Here is a 27,991-nt window from a genome sequence, read left to right as displayed (position 1 = left end):
AACTCAACTTCCAAATTCACATTCAGGATATTTTTTATGTCAGAACACACTGCTCAAAAACATTGCATACAAATAACTATAAAGTCACTGATTCCAGATGATTATAGACTACAGAGTCAGGCTCATAAACAAAAAAATAATCTTTTTATGTTTTGCGTTTACTGAATTAATTTTTAAGCGATTATTTTTCTCATTATCCAGAGTCCATCAATGGTAAAATCCAGCTGTTGTTTTCGTATACAGATGGACACAACATTTGTATAAAGTTTCCAAATCAATACCTATTAGTTTAAAATGTTTCAGCATTTGACAAATATGATCAGGTACAGAATCATAGTTCCCGCCCCATCCTCCCCATCCCTTTCCTTCTATTCACGATTGCATGATTATGTATCCTAGTTTCATTTCTTTTCTGATTATTGCTTAATTTTGTTTTGTTTTACCTTTTCTCAATAAAATTGAATGAAATGAAAATGTGGTGGAGTGGAAAGAGGGTGGGGGGCTTCCATGCCATACATTTAAAGCACCATTGTACTATTTGAACAGTCATGAAGACTCATGGGAAATGCAGTTTGTTGAGGGTGCTGGGAAATGCTCTGTAAGGTCAGCACCCATAACAAAATACAGTTTCCATGACTTTTAAAGTGGCATAATAATGCTTTAAATGTTTCATGTGGATGTGATAAGAGAAAGGAGATCAATCAGGCACAGATTTGTAGAGGATCAAATTCAACACCAGGCTTCATCCAGAAAATCCAGAGCTACAGCACCTCCAACAGTTGACTGTCCAGCTTGTGCTTGAGGACTTCCAGTGAGGGAAGAGTCCCACCACCCCTCTAGGCAATTGCTTCCATTGTTTAACTGCTCTTACCATCAGTACATTTCTCCTAAATCACAAAACTTTATTAATTTGATTTATATAACTTTGAAATGAAACTATTGACCCTTAAAGGAGTATATGTTGATCAATAAATATTGTATAGTATGTGGCAAAACTGAGACAATTTGTGGAAATCTTAGTATCTCAGCATAGCTCGCTATTCACTTATTCTAATCATAGGCTGTTTTTAGTCATTATTGCATAATTGGCTTCCACCAGTCTTCCAAAGCGTTTGCAATCAAACTCTTCAGCCATCTGCAAAGCTCTATTGTTCCTGGTCTCTCCTTGCAGGGGTCTTGTTGCCTTCATTCAACAGGACTGTGGTATAAGCCATCTCAATTTCCTCCGTGGAGCCCTAAAGGAACAGACAGAAACCCCAGTACTATTTTAACTTGGTCCATGTGACAAAATGGCCGCTTCCTGAAAGAGAACTCCAGTTTGTGAGGCACTCAGAGATATCTTAGATGTCTGCGTCAAGGAAGCAGCTGCTCATGCGTAGGTTTTCATATGATTTGCACCGCTGCATGATCAGTAATGTGGAAGCCCGCATGCACACAGATTCTCACACGCTTCGCTCCTTTAGTGCAGGCATCCATACCATTGTGTGACCATCCAGGGGTGAAACCAGCAGCATTCCCAGCATTCCCTGGGGCACCCTTTCATGTGCTGCACACATGAAGGCAGCTAGTTTAATCTAACTAGTTTACTGCCTGCAACAGTCTGTACCATTTTTCATCCATGATGGTTCACAAAGGGGCTAGCAAACTGAAACGTAAATTTAAACAACAGTTAATCTGAAACTACCATCAACAGACAACAAAAGAAAAGAAAGTAGACTTTTTTTAAAAAAAGGAAGAGAAATAACAAATTAAACTAATTGACGGTTTGTGCATCCTTCTGAAAGGAAGAGAAGGAGTGTGACAGTTTAGGGGGGAACTGCCCCCAAAGTCCTTGCTTAATACAATAACATGCAAAGAACACTAGAAGCTTTTAAAATGAGGTGTGTTTTTCCCCCTGCTTCGTAACTGGGATTACCAAGGGACTATTACAGTCCTGTTAATCTAGCTCGCTCTTACCCTCTTTGTCTTCTTTGGTTTACCAGTCTCCTTAGGACTGCCACTGGTTATATTCTCTGTAAAGAATGAGAGATGTTAAGGGGCTGAATAGAAAGCTCTTCCAAGAATACACAACTTTCTTAAATGAATCACTATATTGCATTGTCTCTCCCCATTAACACCTAGTTGTAGTTAGAGTAAATGTTATACAAGTGTCTTACCATCCACGGTCCCTAATTGGGTCTCATTAGCATCTTCCATGCATACATTGTCCTTTGCTCCATACTGTCTCACATTCTCAAAATCTGTCATGCTGATGTTTGTCCTGTAGCTTCCAACTGAGACCAAATCTGTAGAAAGGAGAGGGGAAATGCAATGCAGTTCTTCAGCCACATAACGTGAACAAAAATCCATAATACTGTGGTAAATTGTGCATATAAATACATATACTGGTGAAAATAATGCATTATATCAGAAAAAATGGTTTGCAAAAAATGTGTACTTTATGTAAAATTGCATATAAAAAACATACATAGTAGGAGAAATTTGCACAAAAATGCTGATGGATTTCCATGAGGACTTTTTTTTTTTTTTAAAGGGAATTGATGTAGAAATGTGGATAACTGAACTTAAGATGGGGGGGGGGAATGAGACATGGAGAGAAGCCAAAATATTGAGACATATCCACCCATCTCCAATTCTGAAACAAGGTCCTCTTCATTCATTGCAGCTACAAAGAAAGCAAGCATAGGATTTCAGCCAGAGAAAATATTTGTGGGTCTCTCATCAGGCTAACAGGCAGAATTAGTGATTGTGCTGCTGTGCCACCCATGTGAATACTTCATACCAGGACCATTACACTCTTATTCTTAACCGTGATCCAGAAGACAAAAGGACGCCAGTATAGCTTCATAGAGTATATGAGCCTTCAAGTGCATCTGGGCATTCATGGCATGTGAGTTGTTTCTAACAGGAGTTGAGAGACAAAGAGAGATCCCAAGGCAACATGAACCCAAGGAAAACGTTTCTGAAGTTCACCTCGCTAAAGTTCACAATATATTGTTTGGGAAGTGATAATTCAAGTGCTCAAATTATAACAAAATTAAAATTATAACTCAAATTATAACAAAAAGTACATAAATTTACAATTATATTCCACACAGCCTAGAACTTGTATAGATTCACCTGAATGCTTGAAAACCTTGCGCTTCACAACAATACCAATTGCGACAAGAAGCAGAAACACAACTCCAAGAGGGACTAAAGTGGAGACCAGAACTGAGGAATTTTTGGTATCTTCATGGCTGAAAGAGAAGTTGAATTGGCATTGTAGTAACTTTAGAAAGCATAACCAGTGTATACAAATTTTAGGAAACAGATAAACTTGCCTAAATATTCTGTTGACATGATCAAGCGTTACTTATATTCTTACGATATTTTAAGGACTTCAGGTACATTCCCAGAATCTATTAGTATTAGGAGCAAACTTTACATGCTTATGGTAGCTCCATGAGTTTTTCAACATGGAAGAGCCCCAATCACACAGAAAGAGGGAGGGAGGTCTAATTTTGAAAGCAAAGGGACATGCAGGTGAGAAATAGAGGACCCTTCTCCTATTCTTCTGCTTCTCATTCCTCAGCTCAAGCCCTTTTCTCCAACAAGGAGAAAAATGTCTGGGGAGAAAAGCTGCAGGGAGGTAGATCACAGGAAGGGGGTGAAGACTGGCTCTGCACTCTTCCCCTGTGTGTTCTTTTTGTATTTCAAATTGGACTCTATTTTTACACAAAGGGGAGCAGGCCTGGCCCTCAGCAAGTGCCAACTGTCAGTTTATCTGATTGCTCAAAATGATAAATTCAGTAACAAAATGTGACTTGCTTCTTCTTATACAATGCACTCACACATCATCCTTAAGGCTTTTACAGTCGCTCACCTGTCTACTGGGCTTTCAACTCCAGTTGCCTCCTTAGCTTCATTTAGGGGAAGGCCCCTGCTTCTAGGGTTGACTTCAGGAATTATATCACTGGGTTCTTTGTCGGCACTGGAATCTTCTTTAGGGTTTTGAAACACTATTTAAGCATGTTTGGGAAATTGGTATCAAGCAACATATAAGAAAACAAAAAGCAGAAAAGAAATAAAACAGTCAGTACCTTATGATAATGGTTGTATCTTGGCTTATTGCTTGCACACAGACCCCCTTCATTCCTGCCCTATTATTCACAATAAAACCAAGAAGGCTTTAATTAACTATAGTTTCTCATTTTGTCCAAACAAAAGGTTTGCTATCATAGAAACGGATATTAAACCAGGATATTAAATCAAGCCATGGTTTAACATCCTGGGTGATAGATTCCTGTTTTAGACAGAAAGGGAAGCTGTTGTAAACTAACATTAATTATTGGCACAGAAAGGGCAAATGGCTCTGTGCAGAGGCTAAAAGAGCATGCATGCCTCAGTAATCCACAATAATCTGTTGCGTGGAAGTGCCTTTAAATGCTCCTGTGTTTAATTGTTGCCAATCTGTGTTACTTGCAGAATCAAATTATAGAAAAGGTATCTTCTGAATTGTTTAACTGAGTGGTTTAAAAATGAATTATGGCACTCTAGCAAACTAGGAGCATAGCTAAATCATGTCATCCATGAAAGGCAAAGACCCACAAGCATGAATAATTTGAGAGTGGACATCTTTAGATGCTCTTGAAGTGCTCACTAATTATAATGTGTCAAGATTTGGAAGCAACCCATAATAGGCCTGGTAAAATGTGGACAGTACAGGATATGGAACTTACTGTGTTGTCCCTCTGATCAGAACTGAAGCTCACCTTCTTGCACTTCCAGATGCATTGCAGTTGTTTCTGCATAGTGACCTCCACGTCTGACTCCACACCAATACCACCCTTGATCTGTTCGTGACACTTGGTCAAAATTCAGTGACAAAATTCTGTTGGTTGCATCACAGTTAACCACCAAGCCGTTTTCATTTTGGGTGGATAAGACGAGAGGTTCACATCCAGTATTCTTCCACTTGCACCAATACTTCTCATAATCAGCATATTCACATGAGTAAGAGCATGATAGTTTCAGTGGGGCACCGACAACAGCGTTGATCTCATTATCTATTACTAAATTGGGTTTCCCTGTTTCAAAAGCGGGAAAGCATTAGAAGTAAATAGGCAATCAGTAAATCACTTTAAATCAAAGACAGAGAGCCTAATTTTAGCATTATTAAATGAAATAGCTGGTATACAGTATATCACATCAAACGCCCCTAACTGGACCAGAGCAGACCTTCCTAAGTAGATGAATATGTCATGTGACAAATAGAATGCATGAACTAGGCAATTATAGATAGTATTTGCTGCAGAAAACCCAAGTAGAATGTACTTTGGGTTTTTCCCTTTCAACGGAAAGATAAAGGGCATAGTAGGAATTGAAATGAAACCTCCAACCCTAGGTTTATAGGCCTATGAAGTGGCAGGGCCTGCTGGCTGATTATTAGGCTCAAGGGCAATGTATATGCCATACCTTTAAAGTTCCTTCAAAGCATGCACACTCCCCAAATAGGATCATGGGAATAGGAATTGTAGCTCTATAAAGGGTAAACTACTGTCCCGAGGATTCTGCACAGGGGGAAATGTGTTTTTAATAGGCTTCAAATATATGATGTATAGATAGTGGTGGAGCAAGCCGATCGAGCACCTGGGGTGGTGCACATGCCCCGCACCCAGGGGCGGGGCTAGCCGACTGTGGGATGGGGCCAGCTGCCCGCGGGGTGGGGCGAGCTGGGACAGGACGCTCTGTGGGGCCTCCAAAGAGTCTGTCTGCCTCCTCCCACTCAGCCACCCTACAGCTGAGGGGGAGGTGGCGGGCAGACCATTTGGGGCAGCGTAGAGCTCCCAGGAGAGACGCGTGGCTAGGGCACGCTGCAGGCCCTGCGGTGAGTGCTGCCCAGCATTTTTTAACACACACTCCTTAGTAGTGACACCCAGGGCGGCCCACCCCCACCGCACCCCCCCTTCCTCTGCCCCTGTGTGTATACAGCCTATTTTAGCTTCTTAAGAAATTAGCAGATGGAATTAACAAGCTATCTAGTGGAATGGCTGCACTGGGTACACATTTCCTGTAAAAGAAAGATGTGGAAGAGGAGTACAACAATGGCAGTTCTGGACAAGCAGTTATCAGAGCAGCCCTATCTCTTCAAGGAGGTAAACAGCAACAATAAAACCAGGAAGTAGAGTTAGTGATTAAATTTCAAAATTGGATAGCATATCCTTGCCTTATTTTCTTTAGCAGAATCCGCAAAGAATTGCTATTCTGAATGTACCCTAATAAGGATGTGTAGACAGCCAGATCCGGAAACAAGTTTGTCTGAAACTATTTGCAGTGATTCTAAACAACTGACTATTATCTAGCAGGAGTAAATCTCTTTCAGTCCCATTCATCTCAATGATGGAATTAAGTTGGTCTCTCTTACTGAAATTAATGGGAATTAAATTAGACATTTAATATGCACTTTTTCTTAGTGTAAACAACCATTGTGAGAATAATCCGACAAGGATCAAGACCCCAGTGGGTTGGGAAGGGCAGTCTAACCCATCCCACCCACTGCAATTTATCCATCTACCCACCTCCCACACTCTATGTAGGATTTCCACTGCAAGAAAGTTCCCATTATCACTAATGCAAATGGGGGAGGGGTGTTTTCACTGGGGTCTCAGGGAAGAAGTTACATTCTTCTTCCCAAACCCTACCTATCATTGAACCAATCCTGCTCTCTCCCCAAGTGAATATTGCCCCTTTTTTACAACAAAAAACAAGAGTGGATGTTTTATGCGATAATGCATTTCATGTCATATCCAGCTTGCTCCTGTCTGGATTATTCTCATTATCTGCAACAAAGTCCCTTTGAAAAACAAGTATAATATTTAGGACTGATTCTATTTGATCCTGCTGTACTGTATCAGCTTAGGCTTTGCAACACTGAACAAAAGAGGCATATAGTTCTGCTGAGAAGCACATTAGAAGAAACATGGTCTTTTACCTTCTACAATCTTCAGCTCTGTTGCTGACCTTCTTTCCTCTTTTCCATCTACTACACACCAGTAGAACCCTGCATCCTTCTCATTCAGTTGGTTCAATAGGATGGTGAATGTTCCATTACTTGGGTTATCATGCATCACTATTCTTCCCTCATAGGAATCCATCACATACCCAAAGTCATTTATTAATGGAAGGCACCTGTTTTTTTCTAACTTGCACCACTGTTTGCGTGTATAATTCTCTTTTGGATCATAATGGCATTCAACAGACACTGATCCACCTTGGACTCCTCTTGCTACAAGTTGTCCTTTGGGCACCAAAGTCCCTGGAGAAAGAGAAGGCATGAAATTATATTGTTGCTGTTGTTGTTAATTTCGTTTCTATACCCCTTTAAGGGGAGGAAATCTTCAAGCAGTTTACATTAAAATATTAGATAAAACAATATAGAATAAAACATTATGGAATAAAGTCAAGTGTACATTCAAAGTAATATCATTAACAGGAAACTGAAATATTATCTTAATGATTTCAAAATAAAACATTACAAAACTGGTCAACTACAGAAGCCACGTTTAACAACATTTAGCATACTAATAACACCATGCTCCAAATCCCCACATGATAGCTCCGAATGGTTTCATAGAGATGTTGTAATATAGTAGACAGAATGGACCCTTGTGGGATCCCACAGCCCAAAAGCCATGGAGCCAAGAAACATTCTCCTAGTACTGTACTACTACTGCAGATAGGAGTAGAACCACTGTAATACAATTCTTACTTCCTTGAGTTGCTCCTGATGAACTCCATAGACAGTGGTATCAGAAGCCACGGAGATGCCAAAGAAACCAACAGGATCACATTTCCCACTGTTTCGGTGCTGAAACTGAGTTTGAAACTGGACTGGAATGTATCTAAATAATCTGCTTCTTCCAGACATACCCGTTGCTAGCTGGCAACTACCTTCTCAATCACCTTGCCCAGTAAAGGAATATTAGAGACTGGATCGTAGTTTTCTAAAACCTCTGGATCCAGAGAGGACCTCTTCAAGAGGGGCCTCCTTCAAGACAGTTGGCATAACGTCCTCCCACAGTGAGACATTGTCTACTCCCTAGAGCCATCCAGTCAATTCCCTCCTACTAGATTTTATCAGACATGATAGGCAAGGATTAAGAGGGCACATTGTTTGCATTTAGGACTGCAAAAACTCCCAGCCCATTACCCACCTTCATAGACATGTATATCCAGTTCCTTGGATTCTCCCCCTGCCCCATAGATCCCAGCTCCACAGAGATATGACCCTGAATCTTTCTTCTTTAACTGGGTCATAAAGATACTGAATGATCCAGGAGTCCCGAGAAAGGTCAGCAAAACTCTTCCTTCGTAGGCTGGGTCAATTTTTCCATACGAGTCAATAACAGTGTAGCAATCATTCTTTGACATCTTGCACAGGTACTTCCGAGCACTTGCATATTGCGCACCCAAGTCACAGTTCATAGTCACTGATCCATGCTGCTCAACATAAATGAGTTGAGCTTCATCCGGAACTGTTGAATCTATAGTAAGGAGACATAGCTTTACCAATTCTCCATCTTCCATTCTACAATCTCATGTTGTTCTGCACTGCACTATGTATTGCGCCATGGTTCTACATCTTATGACTTCCTAGATTTCTTGCATTAGCTTCCCCCCCCCCCAACAAAAAAAAGTAATTAAACAGTTGGATACTTCAAGGACTTTCTCCCTCCCCATCTACAACTGTTCATGTCAAGAAGTGACACAGTTGCGTGTGTAGGTCCCCAGGCCACCCCTCAAATAACTTCACACATAACACGTAATTTAGTTTTGGTTTTTGGGCACTATTTTGGCCACAACTTTATTAAAATACAAAATCAGTGAGTGGTTGTTTAGACATTGGTTATGACTATCTGTCCCCCCGCCTGGGACAGAACTGACATCCCGAGGTCCGATCGGTAGCCAGTAGAAGGGAAAGTCAAACTTGGGGGTCATTTGAGCTAAGCGTCGGACCCACGCCGCTCACCCCAGCAGCTCCCCAAAAGCTTGCCGACCCTGGTCCTATGACAAGGATTCCCATGACAGGGATTGGGCGGCCCTGGTCCCATGACAGGGATTGGACGAAATCGTGGCAAGCCCCAGGATTCCTTTAACGGAATTCCCTTCAGCGCAATAGGAGAGGCAGGCACAGCCTATCCTGACCCCTCCACCACCAGCATATTATAACCAATGCCTAACCGCAACCTTACAAGTTGTGACGAATTGCTGAGTAGTAGGCAAAAACCAAATGGCACAGCCAATCACCAAATGGCAAAATTCCTACTAGGCCCCTGCGCCAAGGCAGACGACCCCATGACAGGCAAAGCAAGGTCAACCAGAAAAGAGGGCGGGTGGGCGGGTGATCCGATGCACTCTGCAAAGAGAAAGAGAAACCAGAGTGCACCAATATTTAAAGACTATGGTCCCACCCACCCAATTTGCAACATACAATTTGCCCCAGCAACCCGGTTATCCAATCACAATGCCAGGCAACAACTATTAACCTGCCTGGCAACAAGAGGCCTGGCCCGGTGGCCCACACCGCAACACGTGCTCTCATTTATTGGAGAACACGCTTTACCACTATGTCCCCCCCCCTTCCCACTCACTTGCATTCCCATCCACAGCTCATATGTATTCAGAATTTGTTTGTCCCAGAATAAAACAATAAAACAATAAGATTATTTAGTTATGCAAATGATGAAGCAGGAAAAAGCAGAAACTAAAAATCTCATCTTCCAATAAGCCATAGATAGTTGGATATTTGTAGCTTGCTTCTGACAGAAAATAAAGTAGCATTATATATTTACCTTCGGAAACATCCAGCTTCACTCTGAAAGACAGTCCATTGTCATTTAGTGAAACACCACATTTGTACATCCCCATGTCTCCTCTTCTAAGCTCTGATATTAATATAGTGAATATGCCATTCTCTGGAAAGTCTGTTATTAAGGCTCTGCCTTTGAACTCTCTGGAGACATAGCCATTGCTAGAAATGATGGTTGAACATTGCCGTGTTGATTCCTTGCACCAGTACTTCCTGCTGTGTCTATTCACACTAGTGGGAGGGTAAAAGCATTTCACAGTCACTGAGCCTCCAAGCAACCCAGTCACCTGCCGCGGTCCAAATATGGGACTTGAAGTTAACACTGAAAGGGGAAACAAACAGTGCACATCACTAGCTGCCACGGCATCACTAAAATAAAAACTGAAATTATGGAGAGTGTCAACTACAAGCCTTAAATAAGATTGAGCCCCTGCCATATGCAGATTGTGTGATCTGCTGACCAATGAAACTTAAATCCCATTCTGCCCTGCCCCGACACCTTATATGTTGCATATCTGTAGCTTCTCCCCAAACAGGTTGAGGATCCTGCGTTTTTGTAAGTAATAATAAACGACGTAAGAATACTAAAAACTGTTTTAATGCTACAGTACCATATTGGTGCGTCCCAAATGCTTGGGAAAGCGAGCATGTCATACCCGCCAACATTTTTCCGATGAAAATAGGGACATCCTAAGGAAAAGCAGGGCATTCTGGGATCAAATCAGAAACTGGGATGGCTTCTGTAAATCCAGGACTGTCCCTGGAAAATAGGGACCCTTGGAAGGTCTGAAATGTCTTTGTCTGGTGCTGAAATTGGTGCCATGCAGGCCTTCGTAGAGAGAGCCTTCCGTAAACAGGGAGCCACTACAGAGAAGACTCTCCTCACTATCCTCCAGACCTTTCTGAGAGGTGGCATGCACAGAAGGGTCTATGATCTCAGGATCTCTGCAGATTTCTATGAGGGAAAGCAGCCCTTTAGGGAAAGTGGTTAAATTGAATGCTAGGGGTATAATCCCATTTATACAGATTTCTTATTTTGGATTTGATTAAACACCTTGCATTCTAAAAGTTCTTCCAACATTACAGGTTTCTTGTGTTGCAAACAGAAAGGACAGCTGGACAGTATCAAATGCCTTTACAGCACCTCACTTTCATCTATATAATAACCATCTATAAAGCCTGCCTCTGCTTTTTAGGCTGAGCAACATATTACTGAGGAAGGCCACTTCTTCGCAGTTTACACTTTAGAAACATCAACATATGATTAGAAAAGCCAGGGCATCACCCAAGTTATCAGAATTTTTTAAAAAATAAGCAGAATTAATTTTAGTACTGTCTGGAACAAACACTAAAATATACAGGTACATATCCCAATCAAAGTTAGGCATATTTATGTTCTATGAATTTAAATCACTCCATTAAGATTCATGGGACTTATATGTACTGGGATTTGCAAGATCATTCCTTAAGTACTGTATTTGTTTCTTCATAAGTGCCTGTTGGTTAAACTATATCAAGGGGTACAAATGTTTTGGGCTACTGCCCTATGAAGATGTATAAATTGTGTTCTTAATATCCTGGTGGTTGGTTAAATACTCACGGCTTGCAGATTCAGCTTGGACAAAGGCCAACAAAAAGATGAAGGCCAGGATGGCCATTTTACTCAAGGGTCCTAAACCTGAGATCCCAGGTTTCTCATACAAACTGAAATTCAAAAAGAAACGATTACATCTGTAAATAGGCAACATCTAAGATAGGGATTGTGTGTGTGTGTGTGTGTGTGTGTGTGTGTGTGTGTGTGTGTGTGTGTTAAACAGGCTTCAATAGTACATCAACTAAATAATCCTGCATAGAATCTTAAGTTAAAACATAAAAAATAAGAATCATTAGCAATGTTCAGCCTGGCATTGTGAATATCGCTTGATCCGGGTAATGAATTTGAGATAATTTCCCCATAACATTGTGTTATTTAGCTAAGAGAAACTGTGAGCTCAAAGAAACATCCTCAAAATTCATTGCATACAGTAATATTTATACTAATTGACTAACCAGTTCATTTATTAAAAGTTAGAGAGGTTGAAAGTTGTAAATAACTTTTAGAAGTTCAAAGGATTTATGAACTACATAGATTTGACTGTGTGATGAAATTCTAAAATGATGCACTGGAGGGCAGTCACAATGTACAGATGTGTCTGGCAACATACACCAAAGATCAGAAAACACTCTTGCCACTGTTTTAATAGGACCTAATCTATTTCTATTAAAATCTATGGCAGTTTTGCTATTGATTCCAGTAGGATGTGTGGAGAGAACCCCTAGGCAAGGAGGGATTGCTATATCTCAGTATATTTAGACCTCCTGGTCAGACCTCACCTGGAGTACTGTGTCCAGTTCTGGGCACCACAATTCAAGAAGGACACTGACAAACTGGAACGTGTCCAGAGGAGGGCAACCAAAATGGTCAAAGGCCTGGAAACGATGCCTTATGAGGAACGACTAAGGGAGCTGGGCATGTTCAGCCTGGAGAAGAGGAGGTTAAGGGGTGATATGATAGCCATGTTCAAATATATAAAAGGATGTCACATAGAGGAGGGAGAAAGGTTGTTTTCTGCTGCTCCAGAGAAGCGGACACGGAGCAATGGAGCCAAACTACAAGAAAGAAGATTCCACCTAAACATTAGGAAGAACTTCCTGACAGTAAGAGCTGTTCGACTGTGGAATTTGCTGCCAAGGAGTGTGGTGGAGTCTCCTACTTTGGTGGTCTTTAAGCAGTGGCTTGACAACCATATGTCAGGAGTGCTCTGATGGTGTTTCCTGCTTGGCAGGGGGTTGGACTCGATGGCCCTTGTGGTCTCTTCCAACTCTATGATTCTATGATTCTATGATTCTATGATTAGAGGCCCCATTATCATCTTCGTCAACATCAAAACTTTTCTAGGGGACAATGTTCTTGCTTACATATGTCATCAGAACAGAAGCAATGCTCACATCATGACATGGAGCGGCAGTTTTATGGGTGGTCTGCCCCACTGTTTGCTGGGTCACCTCTCCAAGCCTTATCTCTATACCCTTTTGTCCCTTCAAGTCTTTGCTCTTTGTTTGCTCTATTCAAACTCTCATGATTCGAAACTGCATTTCAAGTAAACATATATAAAAGTCAGGAAGCATTATATAGTTATAGTGCCATCAGACTTCTAGCAGCTGTTCATAATAAGAAAAACAAGAGACTGAGTTCATTCACACAACATGCTAAGCCAAACCTGGGCTTAGGGAGACTGTGTGAACGTGCAGGCTCCCAAAGAGGAGCTCACTTTGCTTCCCCCCACCTCCCATCCCCTTCTCTGCCATGTCACACTGAGCTAAGCCATGTTCTGGCTTAGTATGTCATCCAAACTGGGACTTGAAATTAAGCTCTTTCATCCCCTGTCTTGAGCTGTAGCCTTGGCCCAGTTCAAGAAAACACTGTAAAGCCAAAAGTTGGTTTAGCATAGTGCAGCAGCAAAAAAAAAGAGCAAAGTGTGTGCAAGTTCCACTCCACTGTTTCATAGAATCATAGAATCATAGAGTTGGAAGAGACCACAAGGGCCATCGAATCCAACCCCCTGCCAAGCAGGAAAGTTTGTCCTGGTGTGTTGTGCAAAGTGGGTTACTAGGTTCTAGTATGTATAACTGAGCTAGAAAGGGATGCTTCCAGCCTGATGCTGTTGAATGCCAGGGTCTTGCAGAGCTAAGCCAAAGCCGATGCTTTTATTTCATTGGGCTTTTAAAAAATATAATAATGCTTGTTCCTAACTGGCGTTATGAATAAGAGGATATATCGATGCTTTAAAAAGTGTATTGTTAATTATTTATTTCGTTGTTATTTTCATGCCACACCTTCCTTTCCAAAAGGGAGCACAAGGCAGATAGCACAATGTCAAAGAACACATTAAAAGCATTCACCAGCCCGCCCCCCCAGCAATAAAACAGCAACAGGCAATACCTCCCAAACTCAAATCATAGCTGAATAAATAGGTGCATTTTCAAAGTGAGGAGACAGCCTGATTTCACCCAGGAGGAAGTTCCATAGGTGCGGTGCTGCCCTGGCATATTGTGTGACTGTTCTCCTCACCGCCACCGTTTCCTGAACCACGAACAGGGTCTCTTCCACTGCTGGCAAAGTCTGGTTTGGGAGGCGCTCCTTCAAGCACTTGAGATCCACTACTGACCTACATCATCTCCATTTTGTCAGGATTAGGAACATAGGAAGCTGCCTTACATTGAGTTCATGTATTGTCTACATTGCCTGGCAGCAGCTCTCCAGAGATACAGTAAATAGTCCTCCCAGCCCCACCTGGAGATGCTGAAGATTGAACCTGGGACCTTCTGCAAACAAGGAAAATGTTCTATTACTGTGCTACGACCCTTCCCCAAATTCAGCTTCAGATTATTGGCCATCATCCCGCCCAACATCACTCCTGATGCAGATGGTGTAAAGACTGGAAATTGAGAAGACAACATTCAAAATCTCATGATGTTGAAGTTTTTGGAGCCTCCAAACTTAGCAGCTCTGTCATCTGTTGATAGAGATTTCTGCACAGAATTAAGTTGCATGTTCCATCTTGAGTCACCTTCAATGTTTGCTTCCTTACATCCCCTGCCATTCTATCCTGTTCCACTCGAGCAGAGGATTGTGATGGTGGAAATTGTTTTGTGTGAATGTGTGTGTGTGTGGCAGCAGCGTTTAACCAGTACTGCTCTCTTAGCTCTCATTCACTCACAATATTCCTGCAGAGTTTTTCTAACACAGAGTGTTTGTTCAAAATTTCTAGTAGAGCTTACAAGCAAGGCAGCTTGCAGAACAGCATTCTGTCCTGTCTCTATCTTCTTGCCCATCACATTGTCTTAAATTTTCTGCAAATATTTAATCAGAAATAAAAAGGGCTGAACAACATAGGGACACACAGCCAAGGCAGTCTAAATAGAAACTGGTTAATCAAGTAGATATGATAAAGTTTGGCAACAGACTGAACCAAAACATGGGACCCAGTTCCCTTTTTCAAAAGGTTCCAACTTTTGATTGCTAGAAATCTGAATCAATGCCAAATTAGACCCCAATTTGGGAACAATCCCTCCAGTAGGCATTTGCTGTCTCTACCTTCTACCTTTCAGGGATCAGAGCAAAAGGGTGACGATTTCTTCCACCACATCCAATTTTAATAGGGTGATACATACATTTACAAACACAGTACTCTCCCAAAGACTGGTCTTTGCCACCTACCTCTCGCTTCCCTAAATAGTGTTTCTGGCACTCGCCTTGCTGCCCTGTTATGTGCTGACTTAAGAAGAAAGAAGGCTACATGTTAGGCAACTCAAGAGCGGCCAAAAACCACTCCTTAAAATCCTGAGAGTTTACATTCTAAGTTTACAGCTGATCCGACCTTTAGACCTCTTCTCCTTTAGTCAGAAACACAAAGGTTAGAGGGCAGTGTTTGCCTTGAATTTTCTCCTTTGCCCCAGGGGCAAGATGAGAGCTAATGATCTTCAGTTAGGGGGAGGTAGATTTTGGTTGAACATGAGGAGAATCTTATTGATGGTAAGAGGTGTTTGACAATGGAATCTATTACCTACAGAGCTGGCTGGCTCTTCCTCACTAGAGCTTATCAAGCACAGAATGGACAGCAATTCATGGGATCATCATGGAATCACCACCAGCATTTTAGGGGGCTGAATGACACCCTTTCAGCAGTGGTGGTGTTGCTGCTCTCTGAAATAAGGATGGGGTGAGGTGGCCACGAAGTCGGGAAAGTTCTGGGTAGATGGCAGCAGCTTTCCACAGGCATGAAGCCGCCATCAACTCAAGAGTTCCCCCAACCTGCACTCCCCCCGCCATCCTGGCAAATGTAACACTGCCATTAGGAGAGTATGCCATTGGGAGAGTATGACTGCAGTCTTCATGTAGCTCTGAATGTTCTGCATCAAGCAGTGGTTTGGACTAGCTGTTCTGCAAGATCCCTCCCACCTCTATAATTCCTCCATAGCTACTGGGTCCTATGTGAGTCCTTGGCACCTTCGGAAATAAGACTTACCTGGCATTATATATAATGGCCTTGGGTAGGTGGGTGGGTTCACGCAGCTCTTCTACTGCTGCGCAATGTATGCATTTAGGAGCAAAATCAGTGGCAACACCAAAGGCTCAGAAGGCTAAGGGTATGGGTATCAGCTGTTTTTCTTGGAACCTGTACCTGAACACATCACTTCATTCCAAGTCTTGACCCCAATTCCAGTTCAACTTCATGTTCAGTTTGCAAGTAAGTTAGTTCTTGTAAGGTACTAACCCTCCTGCAAAGTCTCCCATCATGGAATGTACATCCAAAATCTTTGCTTTTTCCTCTTCCTCCCACTATAAGGCTTTTAATAAACCAAGAAAACCCACTAATTTCTGCCTGCCCCTCCTTTCCCTCTGAGCAGACATGTACAGGATTGCACTGCAAGTGTTTCACACTGAATTTGAGGCATAGCCTGAGGAAGCCTGAAGCTTCGCTCTGATCTATTTCCTCAAGGCTTGAAAACAATCGCATGGGAAGAGGCATAGGCTGTGTTTGTGTGAGTGCAATTGTGCAGGGGCGCACATGTAGTCATGGCAGCCAAGTCATCTTACCAGCCAGGAAGGGGTGTTTTGCAGCATTCATGCAGGCAGAGACTATAGCGAATGCCAAGTAAGCAGTGTGCAAATAGCCTGAAGAATTTATTCTCTGGGCATCAGGTGATGGACTTTGTTATAAGGGGTAATTCCCAGCAGTGAAAATATTTTATTTCCTCCTTTGCATAAAAGATGCCTTGTTGTTCTTTCTTCTTCTTGCTGTGGTGTTGCTCAATGGCTACTTGTCTTAGGCTATTTATTAACTCCTGGACAATGAAAAAAATGCCCTTTCAGATTCTGAGCCTCCGTCTTCTGTAACACTTCCCAGCTAGAGGCTGGTATAAAATCAACAAGATGGCCTTGGCTTTAGAATATTTTAAACCAAGGTCCTCTCGTTCTTTGGAAGCTTGAAATATTTTCTCAGTTGATTAAATAGGTTTTCTCACAAAATCCCTCTTACTTGAACATATCATTCTCCAGCTCCTGCATAATATGCAAAGGTAAGCAGGATCTGGTATGGTTTCTAATTGGATTGGGGATTCCCTCATGGTCCCTCATTGGATTGAGATTCCCACATTGCAGGGAATTGGACTAGGGGGCACTTCCAACTCTACAATTTTATGATTCTATGATGCTATATCCAATTACTTCTTGGCCCTCATTGCTACAGAGGGATTTCTTCAGATACACCATTCTCATTAGTCCATCTTGCCTCAAGGTCCGCTCCCCTCTGCCCTTGTCCTCAAGCCTCATCCTCCCACACCTACCATTCCCTTGGTTTCCAGTTTCCATCATCAGTGTTGGCTCCAGATTGGGGCATGTGTGGGCTTGTGCAAGATGCTTCAATGGCACCTTATATCTGAGTGGGCCTGCCTCCTTGTCACTGTCGCCACTGCCCTTTTGCTCATCCTCCCATTCAGCACCAGAAGCAGAGGCAAGTGGAGGCTGTTGCTCCTTCTTAATGTTCTTGCTGTCTGCATGGTTGGAGAGGACATGTGAGAGGACAGGCAACAAAAGAGGAAAAGGAAGAGCAAGACCAGGGAGCTCTGGGAATCAGCAGTGAGGGCCTAATGTAGGCATTGGCAGGTGCCAGACATTGCCAACCCCTGATGCTGGCCCCCAACCTAGAGGTTATGTCAGGTTTTAGTCCTGACCAAACCAACAATGTTCCTTTTCCTCACAAAAATTGAACTGCAGTCATTGGTGACTTGGTTCTCTGAGTAGCTGTACTGTTCAGAATTATCTGCACTGTCACACTAGCCCAGACAATCAGTGCAGAGGGACATCAGTCTAAATCACTGAAATGTGAATAAAATTGGGTTATTTACTGAAGGGAAATGAAGTTGTTTTCTTTAATGTACAGAAATGTTTGTGTCACAATGCTTATGCAGAATGCTGTCCAGCATACCATGGTAAACTGAAAAGGCAACGAAATTTAATAAAAGTAATTTGCTTGGCCTGGAGTTTTACCAGTAAATGCGAGAATTCTCAGAGACTTTTCATTGATATTCTAATTTTTAAGACTTATCAGTAAAAGTAAACTTCCATTGATTTAAATTTTGGTGTATCTCATACCAAACATTTTATTAAAGGTACTTATCTCAACAAACATTTGTTTCTGCAAGGGAATAAGAAATATACACTAAAAATCAACATAAGTGTGTTGAGTCATTATCACACACATGTAGGCAGTGCTTTTTTCTAAAAAAAATATGTTTAGGGGTACTCTCATTTCCCTACTCATATTGAAATACTGAGCCTCAATGAGGCCAAACGTAGATTCACAAAATGTTTAGGGGTATGCGTACCCCCAGAAAGAAAAGCACTGCATGTAGGAATAAAAATAGCAGAATATGGTGCATTTTGTAATTCTGCTTTCAATTTCTAGGACTTGGGATTGCAAAGAATGGTTTATTGTGACAGGACTTCAAACATCAAAAGAAAAATATAAATCAAAGTAACACAAGATCCATCATCATTTCTGGCAGCAGGAAAAAATGAGGCTGCCAGTACAAACAAAATTTGACTAGCAGATTTAAATCACTGGTGCATATCAGGAAGCGGGAAGTTGTGGTACAAGCTTTATCCTGAACAGACAGACAGCTATATTTGCATTTCTCTTCTCTCACAGATTGACTGCATAGTGGTTTAGAGTATTTTTAAAACACTTATTACTGTCACTTCATTGGTGACTCATTTCCTTCAAAGGGGGAGTCTAAGTCATAGTACACGTATCAACAATTATTAATTTTATATAAATTTTTGTATTATATACTATCTAATCTATCTATCTATTTCTGTGAAGGTGCTGTGAACTATGATTTGCTGGAGATCTTAGAACAGAGCTTTCCAAACCTTTAATGTTGGTGACACACTTTTTAGATATGCACCATTTCGCGACACAGAAATTCATTTTTACTAGCAAACCGGAGCTTAAACTAACCCCTTTCCAGCTCTGGGAGGAGCACAGGGAGCATTTACACAACACACCTACACACTGCAGCTGACACACTAACATGCCATGACACACAGTTTGGAAAGCTCTGTCTTAGAGTAATCCCACACCACGATGCGTGCTTTATTATAGAAGATAGCAACATCTTATCCAGGGGTTGGCAACCTGCAGCCCATGGGCCACAAGAGGGGTCATTTAAATGGCCCATGAGCCACCCCTGAACCAAGCCGCCTGCTTGGTGAGTCCCCATGCACTGCGCTAAATCGGTGCCAGAAATCACGTCTGCACAGATGCCGGAAATCGCATCTGCGAAGACGCAATCCGGCCCACGAAGCAATCTCCGCGGGAGTGAACCGGCCCAGGCAAGGTAAACCTTGCTGACCCTTGATCTTATCAGTCCCAACTATATATGAAGAATAGAGTCTAGTCTTGCCCTCCTCGTTTGCTGTGGAAATCTAGTGTGTGGGTCAAAGAAATAGCATCACTCCTGGGACAAACATTCTAGAACATTCTTGTTTAATGCCCGTAAGAGTGCTTATGATCAGTCAGAATATGTCCTTTTATGCTTTGTTTGCCTTGGGCAAGATTGAAGTTGCTTCCCCCCCCCCTTCCCTTTGCTAGGGACTCTGTAATTGGAACAGCTGACTGCCACTTCCTGGTAGAATGTGTGTTTTATTGAAAAGGTTTCTGTGCTGCCTTGTAGAGAAAAGCCCTCTTCAGGCAGCTTGTGCAAAAGGGATAAAATGGATGCAATGTAAGTTCAGTAAAATATCATCGAAGTTTAAAAGATTAGTTCAAATATTTTTTAAAAAACATCCCTTTCTCATCATTTAAACAGCTAATATGATTGTATTTGCAGGTGGATAGCTCACTTGGTTAGAACATGGTGCTGATATCACAAAAGTTGCAGGTTTGATCCCCATACAGGACAGCTGCATATCAGACCACGGCCCTTTCCAAGTCTACGTTTCTATGATCTCAACAGGGACTGTGAAGTACATCTTAAGGCAAGGATCAGTTGATACAGGGGCAACCAGTCCCTAAGATAACCTGGAGTTATCTAGTGTCACAGCTGTATATTGCCCTTTACAACACATTCAAAATGTTTTATTTGCAGCTGTATAGCTGAGTCTGAGATTCACTAATGCTTGGATAACTGTGGTAAGGTCTGATTGCTCTAGATAGGGCCATAGAATCATAGAATCATAGAATAGAATCATAGAATCATAGAGTTGGAAGAGACCACAAGGGCCATCGAGTCCAACCCCCTGCCAAGCAGGAAACACCATCAGAGCACTCCTGACATATGGTTGTCAAGCCTCTGCTTAAAGACCTCCAAAGAAGGAGACTCCACCACACTCCTTGGCAGCAAATTCCACTGTCGAACAGCTCTTACTGTCAGGAAGTTCTTCCTAATGTTTAGGTGGAATCTTCTTTCTTGTAGTTTGGATCCATTGCTCCGTGTCCGCTTCTCTGGAGCAGCAGAAAACAACCTTTCTCCCTCCTCTATGTGACATCCTTTTATATAGTTGAACATGGCTATCATATCACCCCTTAACCTCCTCTTCTCCATGGCTGGTAGAAAGCATTCTTGACTGCTGCTTCTACCTGAAATTCCCAAGAATCCAGGAACACACCCAAGCCACAGTCTCAGGAACATAATTTGCACCTTGAAAGTCAGCCAAAATTTGCCTCTCGTAATTTACATTCACATATGCAATGTTTTGAGAAAATCACTTATGGTCCTGTGTCCTAAATTGTTTAAAGACCTAGTGAGGTTCCTGGATTAGATTCTCAGACTTATGTTTGATTCTAAGACTCTATGTAAACTGTCCTCCTCCTGGTATGTAGCTGTGCTAAAACCACATTTAGGGAATGCAATCTCCATGTTTGCTGTGGTGACAAAGGTTGCAGTCGTATTCACACTTCCGATGTGTCATGTGTATATATGTCTCTCTCTATATATATTATTTATACATATATACATACATACATACATACATACATACCCTGCCCATCTGGCTGGGTTTCCCCAGCCACTCTGGGCAGCTCACATTGAAACAGACTAAAACATAAAACATTAAAAACTTCTTGATACAGGGCTGCCTTCAGATGTCTTTTAAAAGTCAGATAGTTATTTATTTCTTTGATATCTGAAAGGAGGATGTTCCACAGGGAGGCCGCCACTACCAAGAAGGCCCTCTGCCTGGTTCCCTGTAACTTCATTTCTTGCAGTGAGGGAACCAGCAGAAGACCCTCAGAAGAGGACCTCAGGGCTGACCGATAGGGGTGGAGATGCTCCTTCAGATATGTATGTATGTATGTATATTGTTATAGACGGAGGGACCCCTTAAACCCTAGAAATTATTAAATGCTAGGATTTTGATTATTTGGGATGTGAAGGGAGAAATATAAGCTGCAGAGGAATTCCTGGGCTAGCCTGTGCAAAGCAACCTGGCTAAGCCAGGGCCATTAAGGAACAATAGAGGGTGATTGGCATTGAAGAGAACTATCCTTCCCCCATTCCCTGAGGTGCAAGCAGACGGGGTATAGAAGGTTGCCTGGGTAACTGTGTGTCTGAGGTGACAGGAAAAGAGATGTTTTGAGCAAGGGTTGCTGGGAGGAGGAAGGAGGAAGAAGGATCCATCTTTAGCAGGCTGACTGCAGAGCTGGCTGGGAGAGATGCCTTGGACAAGCCCCTCTTGAAAGGACCATGCTGTAAGATCTGGACTCCCTCCATGCAGACTGAAGGTGTAAATAGGTGAATAAATCATATTTCTTAAAGCTATGACAGTCTCCATGCTGTCTCAATTCTCCAAAGGACCACAGAACCTGGGTGAGTCCCAGGAACCCCATAGGCTCTTGCCACTGCTCAGCGGGGAAAGGGGGAAACACCCAACTTTTGTAACAATATACAGTGGTACCTCAGGTTAAGTACTTAATTTGTTCCGGAGGTCCGTTCTTAACCTGAAACAGTTCTTAACCTGGAGCACTACTTTAGCTAATGGGGCCTTGCGCTGCCGCCACGCCGCCGGAGCCTGATTTCTGTTCTTATCCTGAAGCAAAGTTCTTAACCTGAAGCACTATTTCTGGGTTAGCGGAGTGTGTAACCTGAAGTGTATGTAACCTGAAGCTTATGTAACCCAAGGTACCACTGTATATGTTTGTACTAGAAGTCAGGAAATAGATAAGGTAACATTCTTTACCACAACCACCTTATGGCTATTTCCTATCTTTTCCGCTGTGGGTTGCAAAATAATAATAATCATAACAATCATCATCAACCTGATACCAGAACTATAACAGTTTGTTGATTATTGAAACCCAGCTGCAAGGATCAAAATCCAGCACTAAACCCAGACCTGTATTATATGGTGATTCACCCATTAGGGCCACCACATGGAAGGGCTTCCATCAGCCTTTCCATGGCAGTTCTTAATCACCGCCTCCACTATACCCTAACCATTCACAGCCGGAGCTAAGCAGTTTCTATAATCTCTTATTTCCCGGCACACAATTAGTTAATATTCACCAGGCGGTTTAGGGGGAAATGAAATACAAACATCATCCGGCTATTATTTTATTGATTTATTGATTTAATATGCTGTAAACCGTTTTGAGATTTTTATTAAAAATATAAAGCGGTATAGAAATAAAAAAAAATACAAAAAAATTACAAAAAGTTTTGACTATAAAAAAAGAAGCAGTGAATCAGCAAGAGACACCCTCAAACCACAATTAACAAAAGCATAGGAGAAAATAATTGTTTTGACCGGGCAACCACCTTCACTCTGAACAATATGACCTCACAATGGGGAATTGCTTGGAAGATGGCCCTGATTTCTGTTATTGAAACTGACTGTGAAAATGGATGATTTCAAAAGGCTTGGCTGTTGCAAAATAAAACCCCTGTAAGATACGCTTTAGAACAAAGGTGGACCAAAGGCCATTGCTAATTCATTACTGAAAGTATCACAGACTAATAAAGTAGAAAGTTACAAAGTACTTCTCATTTACAGTCGTGACCCTGAGAATCTGGGCTGATCATAAAGCCTTCTAAAAACAGATTCAGATTTTTTTAAACACCTTATCTTTAAAAAAAATGAAACAACTACAGTATTTACTCGAATCTAATGCACACCTCAATTTTCAGAACCTTGAAACCAAAAAAAGTATTTGCTGGTGAAATGTGCCATTGAATCTAATGTGCACCTTAATTTTCGCCATGTAGTTTGGCCAAAAAAGGTAAGCACTAGAATTGAGTAAATACGGTAAATAAGTTATTCCACAAATTTGAAGATTAATTAATCAATTAATTATGGTTCCATTGCCAATCTTATAATCAAACTAAATATCTCAAGAGTTCATCAAGCACAAACCCAATACGTTCCTAAGATTTAAAATCCATGTACCATCCCTTATGAAACTACAGTTCATTTGATCTCTGTCAAAATTGTCCTGGCTGTTAAGGATATCCATTCTACCCCAGATGAGTTATTCTGATAATGTGTTTAATCAAGGGAAAATACAGACAAAACCTGAATTTCATAGGAGTGAAGCAATACAGCTAACTATCCTTTTCAAAGTTGTTTAGGTACACTGTATAAGCTGACCTGGAATCAAAATTGAAATTCTAAGTTTATGGGAAGCTTTGTGAATTATGCAAGCAGCAAGCATTACTGAATATGCTTAAACTCTCCACACTTCTCCCTTGTGAAAGGGAAACTCACGCATCTCCTCTGCATGCGTGGGGAATGCATAACTTCCTGTTCACATGTTGTTCACATGTTATCCACAAGCACACATTTCTTTCACCTCAGATCGTATACTCTGGTTTCACAAGCACACATTTCCAGTTTCAGTACTTCTGCAAAGTCACCCAGTTTTCTACCTCTTATCTGCACTATTATCTACCTCTGTATATACATATAAGATTAATAGTGTCAAGCTGAAGTAATGTGAAATATATTGTTAACATATAACTCTTCATTTGATAACAGTGGCTTTAATCATATTATGAAATGGTTATTCTGCAAAATTCTGATGCATACGAAGTGTTTAAAAGAAATCAAGTGGGCCCATACCATTGTGAGCCTTTTTTATATGCACATGTGCTGGTAAGAGACTAACTGTTCAAATGCTGGTTTGCTGGGTGCACTATTCTGTATTACCACCTCTTCCTCCCTCCCTCCCCCCCCCTCAATTACTGTTGTTAGAAAGTTAAAATTGGAGGGTGGAGCTGGGATGAGAAACTTGCCATTTCCCTAACCCTCCCTTCTTTTTCTTCAGAATTTGAGCATTGTGGGGAATGAAGTGGCCCACAGCCAGGCTTGAGATTGGAAAACTAATGTTAGGCAATGTACCACAATATACCACTTTAAAACAGTCACAGCTTCCACAAAAGAATTCTGGGAGCTGTAGCTTCTTAAGTGTGCTGGGTGCTGTTAGAAGTCCCCTATTCCCCTCCCAGAGCTATACTTGACAGAGTGGTTTGACAGTTAATTCCTCTTTTCAGGGATTGTAGCTCTAGGAGGGGAGAAATGGGATTTCTGTATGCTGTCCTCACTGCTGAACTCTACACTTTCCACAGTTATGTCTGCATAGAATTTATACACATACAACTCATAGGGCCCTCGTTCCATGCAGATCCGAACCTACAATTGCATGTATGTAGACTCAATAGCTTTCAAATAAAAATGCCTGCTGCTCATATTCTGCCCCTCCTCGTGTGTGCCCAATAAACACAGATTGAAGGTCTGAAAAGGGCTAACGTAAATGCTGCCGCTCACCAGACCTCCATTTGCTTGCATAACTGCTACTTACCAGGAGGCAGATGGGGAGGGTTGAGGAGGTGGAGAGGTTGGCATGGTGTAAGCACACTAGCAGAAATGAATCCCATGATCTTGAGATTAAGTGTCTCATGCTCCACCAACTGAACTATCTCCATTCAGGAAGTATATTGCATTTATTGGATGCAAGTGCCATAAAGCTTTGCAAAAATGAACTAAAAATCTCAAGTCGCAAACCAGACTCCTTACCACTTTTTAGAATAATCATAAGGTGCCCTCCGCTCATCACTTGCATACAGTCATGGTTTTTGTTTCTGAATCATGATAGGAGTCAAAAGTGAGCACAGAATTGCTTAAGAGTTATGAAGTTATGAAGAAAAATAATACAGTGACCATCATACAGTGGGCTTTGTTCTAGAGTTAATAATACAGCTGCAATGACCTACTTATGGGCAAGGTCTCAAGATAGAAGTGAAGACCTTGAGACCTTTCTTAGGCCTTAAAAAGAAACATTAATGAAAAATGAAATATGGTTTCATTATGAACCTTATGAACGCTCCTTTATAATAGTCTCATTTATTTGTATCTAATTTTATATATGTGTTAGGTACGATTTAAGCTGGGTGGTGAATGTACGCAGGTGAATGTGCACAATGGCTGGTTATTATGCACATTAACCACTCAAATTACATTTTTAAAAACCTAGTGCACAAACATTAAAACACTGATTGCCTTCTGTCACACCCTAAGATGTAAAAGGAAGTAGTTCAAACTTTAGAAGAGAGGAGAAAACTAGGAATGGTTCCACAGGAAAACATATCTTCTCTCCTTGTTCTGAGATGTAACACCCTGCCTTCCCCAAGGACCTGCCAACACCTCATTCCAAACTTCTGTAAAAGTAAATCTGGAGCAGATTAATTTGACATCCCACTTTTTAAATATATAAATATATGGTTTGGGGGCAAAAAGAACTGCAGCAGACCTAGTCTATTTAAAGGTTAGGCAAAGTTAGTAATACACTATACCTTCCAGATATTGTCCCCAAAGCACTAAAACTCAACTTGTCAGGGCAGCTCTCTGAATGAAATTTGTGGACCTCAATTGCAATCCAGTGATAGGAAAGTTTCCCCCTTCTTCTGTCAGGACATCAGTTCTGCCATACATTACTACAGCATGTTGGGGAAATTGTGTCTAACAAAAACTCCTTTATGATGACTTGGTGGGTAGGTTTACCTTATGCTAAGGGATTAAATGATTCACTTGTTTTGGGTCCAGTTGATCCCCCCCCCCTCCAAGTTACATTGGCTGTCAGTAAACACTTAATCCCAGGGTCATGGGTCAAGCCCCAAGTAGGGCAAAATATTCTTGCTTTGCAGGGGTTGGATTCTATGATTCTATGACTGTGGCCCTGATCTATGTTTTGACTTGACTTACTGAATGGTGCACCTTCAGCCAAGCACCTTTCTGCAACACACAGATATTCTGCTTGTGACCATTATCATTCAGATTAGATAGATGCACATGATCTTGCTTCACAACAAAGAAGAGAACCAGATGCTCCTTTGGTTGCTTATCTCACCCAGAGTTGTTACTGAATTTCAATTTGAGCAACATTTTGAGGTGAATTTGAAGATTCCTGAAATGGCAAAGTATCTCAGAAATTTCCAGGGTAGCAAAAATAATGTTGATGACTAGTGCAAGTCCTCAGGCAAATTTCGCACATCCTTAGACTGTCGTTGAACTCCATCTATGGCAGAATTTGAGGTGAATTTGGAGGTTCCTACTGAGCAAGGGAAGGAATTTCTGATAGATTCCAAAGGCACTGTAGTGCTCCGCAGGGCTTTCACCCCAAGACAGCCCATCGCATCAGCCTTGTGTTGGGTGAGATGGTACATAGGGACTTTGTGTAAGTGGGCAGCTCCTACGAGCAGCACAAACCTGATTGGTTTGATGTGCAGGTGCTTTTGTGCCTTGTGCCTCATCCTGGTAGCTCTACCAGCTACTCTTTAGGAATAATGCCTGCATAATGCAGCCTCATGCAATGCCTGCTCCCTTCCTGCTACAATCACCAACTGGTGTTCTAAGCGGGAGACTTTGGGGCAACAGCAGAGCCCCCTTCAAGTGTCACTCAGTGGCAGCTTCTGAGTGGTGTTTTCAGCCCCTTCACACACACAATGCCAAAATAATTAACAAAAAATGGATCCATATGGTTTCCATAAATATCTCTATCTACCAAACAAGGCCTCCATTATTTAGTACCCATTTAAAAATATACAGCTAGCCTGAATTTATAAGCAAGCTATCAAGGGGACTTACCACAGGTAAACATGGTTCAGACTCATCAAAGTGTTTATATAAAATGTGTCTGCTGCCTAGTGATTAAAATAGCCTCCACATAAATTGATAAATTGCATGATTTGGAATGACTCCTGAACAAAATGTTCAAAGTAACTGTAGTAAGCATCTCTGGAGCAGTCCTAAATTTCCTTGGTACCTCTACAGATTGACCCTCTAAATATGAAGGCTAATGTCTCAGAGCCTGGAAATCAACATTTTCATTTTTAAAATTCGTTGTTGTTGTTACAAATGCAGCAATATAATTTCACACTTCTAGAGAATAGTAAAGAAGCATTACTCACATTCTGGATTAGTTGTGCAAAGCAGACCACTGCTGCAAAAAGCGCCTTTTCTCTTCTGTTCTATCCTCCTACTATGTCAAAAATCTGACCCTTGAGTCACTTCACTCTTTATGGTTGTTTGTCCCTGGGCTTCCTAAGTACAGCTGGCACAACACTGGATTTGACAAAAGTGAAAGTGTCATAAGACCTCCTCTTAACTCCAGCCCTGTACATCCATCCACCTGTTGAAACTTCTTAAAGGAATATCATCCCACAAATGTACCATGCCAGTGATTCCCAATTGATGGTCTGTGGACCCCCTGGGGTCCAGAAAACCTACCCAGGGGATCCATGACACCATTCATGTAACAAAAACTACCACAGAGATATCAAAAATTTCAAAAATAGGGATTCTGTGACTTGGCCTTTGAAAAACGGGGGGGTCAGCCATATGTAGATAATTGAGAACCAGTGTTCAATCATTGTTTATGACACACTCTATGTTTTGGAAGCGTATGTGTTTTGGAGGCTGCACAATTTTAATGTTCAAAGAGTGTACTAATGATTACATTTATTGAGGCACGCAAGTGCACTAGTAAATACCCCTCATCAGTATACAGATGATACTCAGCTCTACCTCTTGTTTAAACCAGAACC

The 27,991-nt window shown here is 41.6% G+C and overlaps 2 protein-coding genes across 3 annotated transcripts in view; both read right to left on the bottom strand.

Moving 5' to 3' along the window:
• Positions 1-27,991, bottom strand: part of LOC308586679 (polymeric immunoglobulin receptor-like) — a 305,363-nt gene that overhangs the window by 250,400 nt on the left and 26,972 nt on the right. The gene's annotated exons all lie outside the window — the stretch shown is intronic.
• PIGR (polymeric immunoglobulin receptor) lies at positions 16-27,510 on the bottom strand. 2 transcript variants are annotated; one of them, XM_081193457.1, is made up of 11 exons: positions 27,356-27,510; positions 11,451-11,554; positions 9,834-10,172; positions 8,196-8,525; positions 6,974-7,297; positions 4,755-5,069; positions 3,866-4,001; positions 3,121-3,239; positions 2,157-2,285; positions 1,957-2,012; positions 16-1,235 (listed from the first exon to the last, which is right to left on the bottom strand). In XM_081193457.1, the coding sequence occupies exons 2-11, from the start codon at positions 11,506-11,508 to the stop codon at positions 1,146-1,148; spliced, it is 1,896 nt and encodes a 631-aa protein (XP_081049583.1). In that variant the 5' UTR covers positions 11,509-11,554; positions 27,356-27,510; the 3' UTR covers positions 16-1,145. The 2 variants fall into 2 exon arrangements, with proteins under 2 accessions (XP_081049583.1, XP_081049584.1); XM_081193458.1 differs by lacking the exon at positions 27,356-27,510 and adding an exon at positions 15,111-15,200.

The sequence above is a fragment of the Podarcis bocagei genome (assembly GCF_964188305.1).
Source record: "Podarcis bocagei genome assembly, chromosome: 5".
Taxonomy (NCBI): Eukaryota; Metazoa; Chordata; class Lepidosauria; order Squamata; family Lacertidae; genus Podarcis; species Podarcis bocagei.
This window is presented reverse-complemented; position numbering and strand designations above follow the sequence as displayed.

What these genes read in the sequence shown, in the direction of transcription:
- PIGR (XM_081193457.1), bottom strand. Translation starts at nt 11,508, where the DNA reads ATGGCCATCCTGGCCTTCATCTTTTTGTTGGCCTTTGTCCAAGCTGAA. An exon ending in CCAAGCTGAATCTGCAAGCC is followed by an intron (nt 10,173 to 11,450) that starts GTGAGTATTTAA and finishes TTCCCCTTTCAG; the next exon opens with TGTTAACTTCAAGTCCCATA. An exon ending in GGATATACATGTCTATGAAG is followed by an intron (nt 7,298 to 8,195) that starts GTGGGTAATGGG and finishes CTCTTTCTCCAG; the next exon opens with GGACTTTGGTGCCCAAAGGA.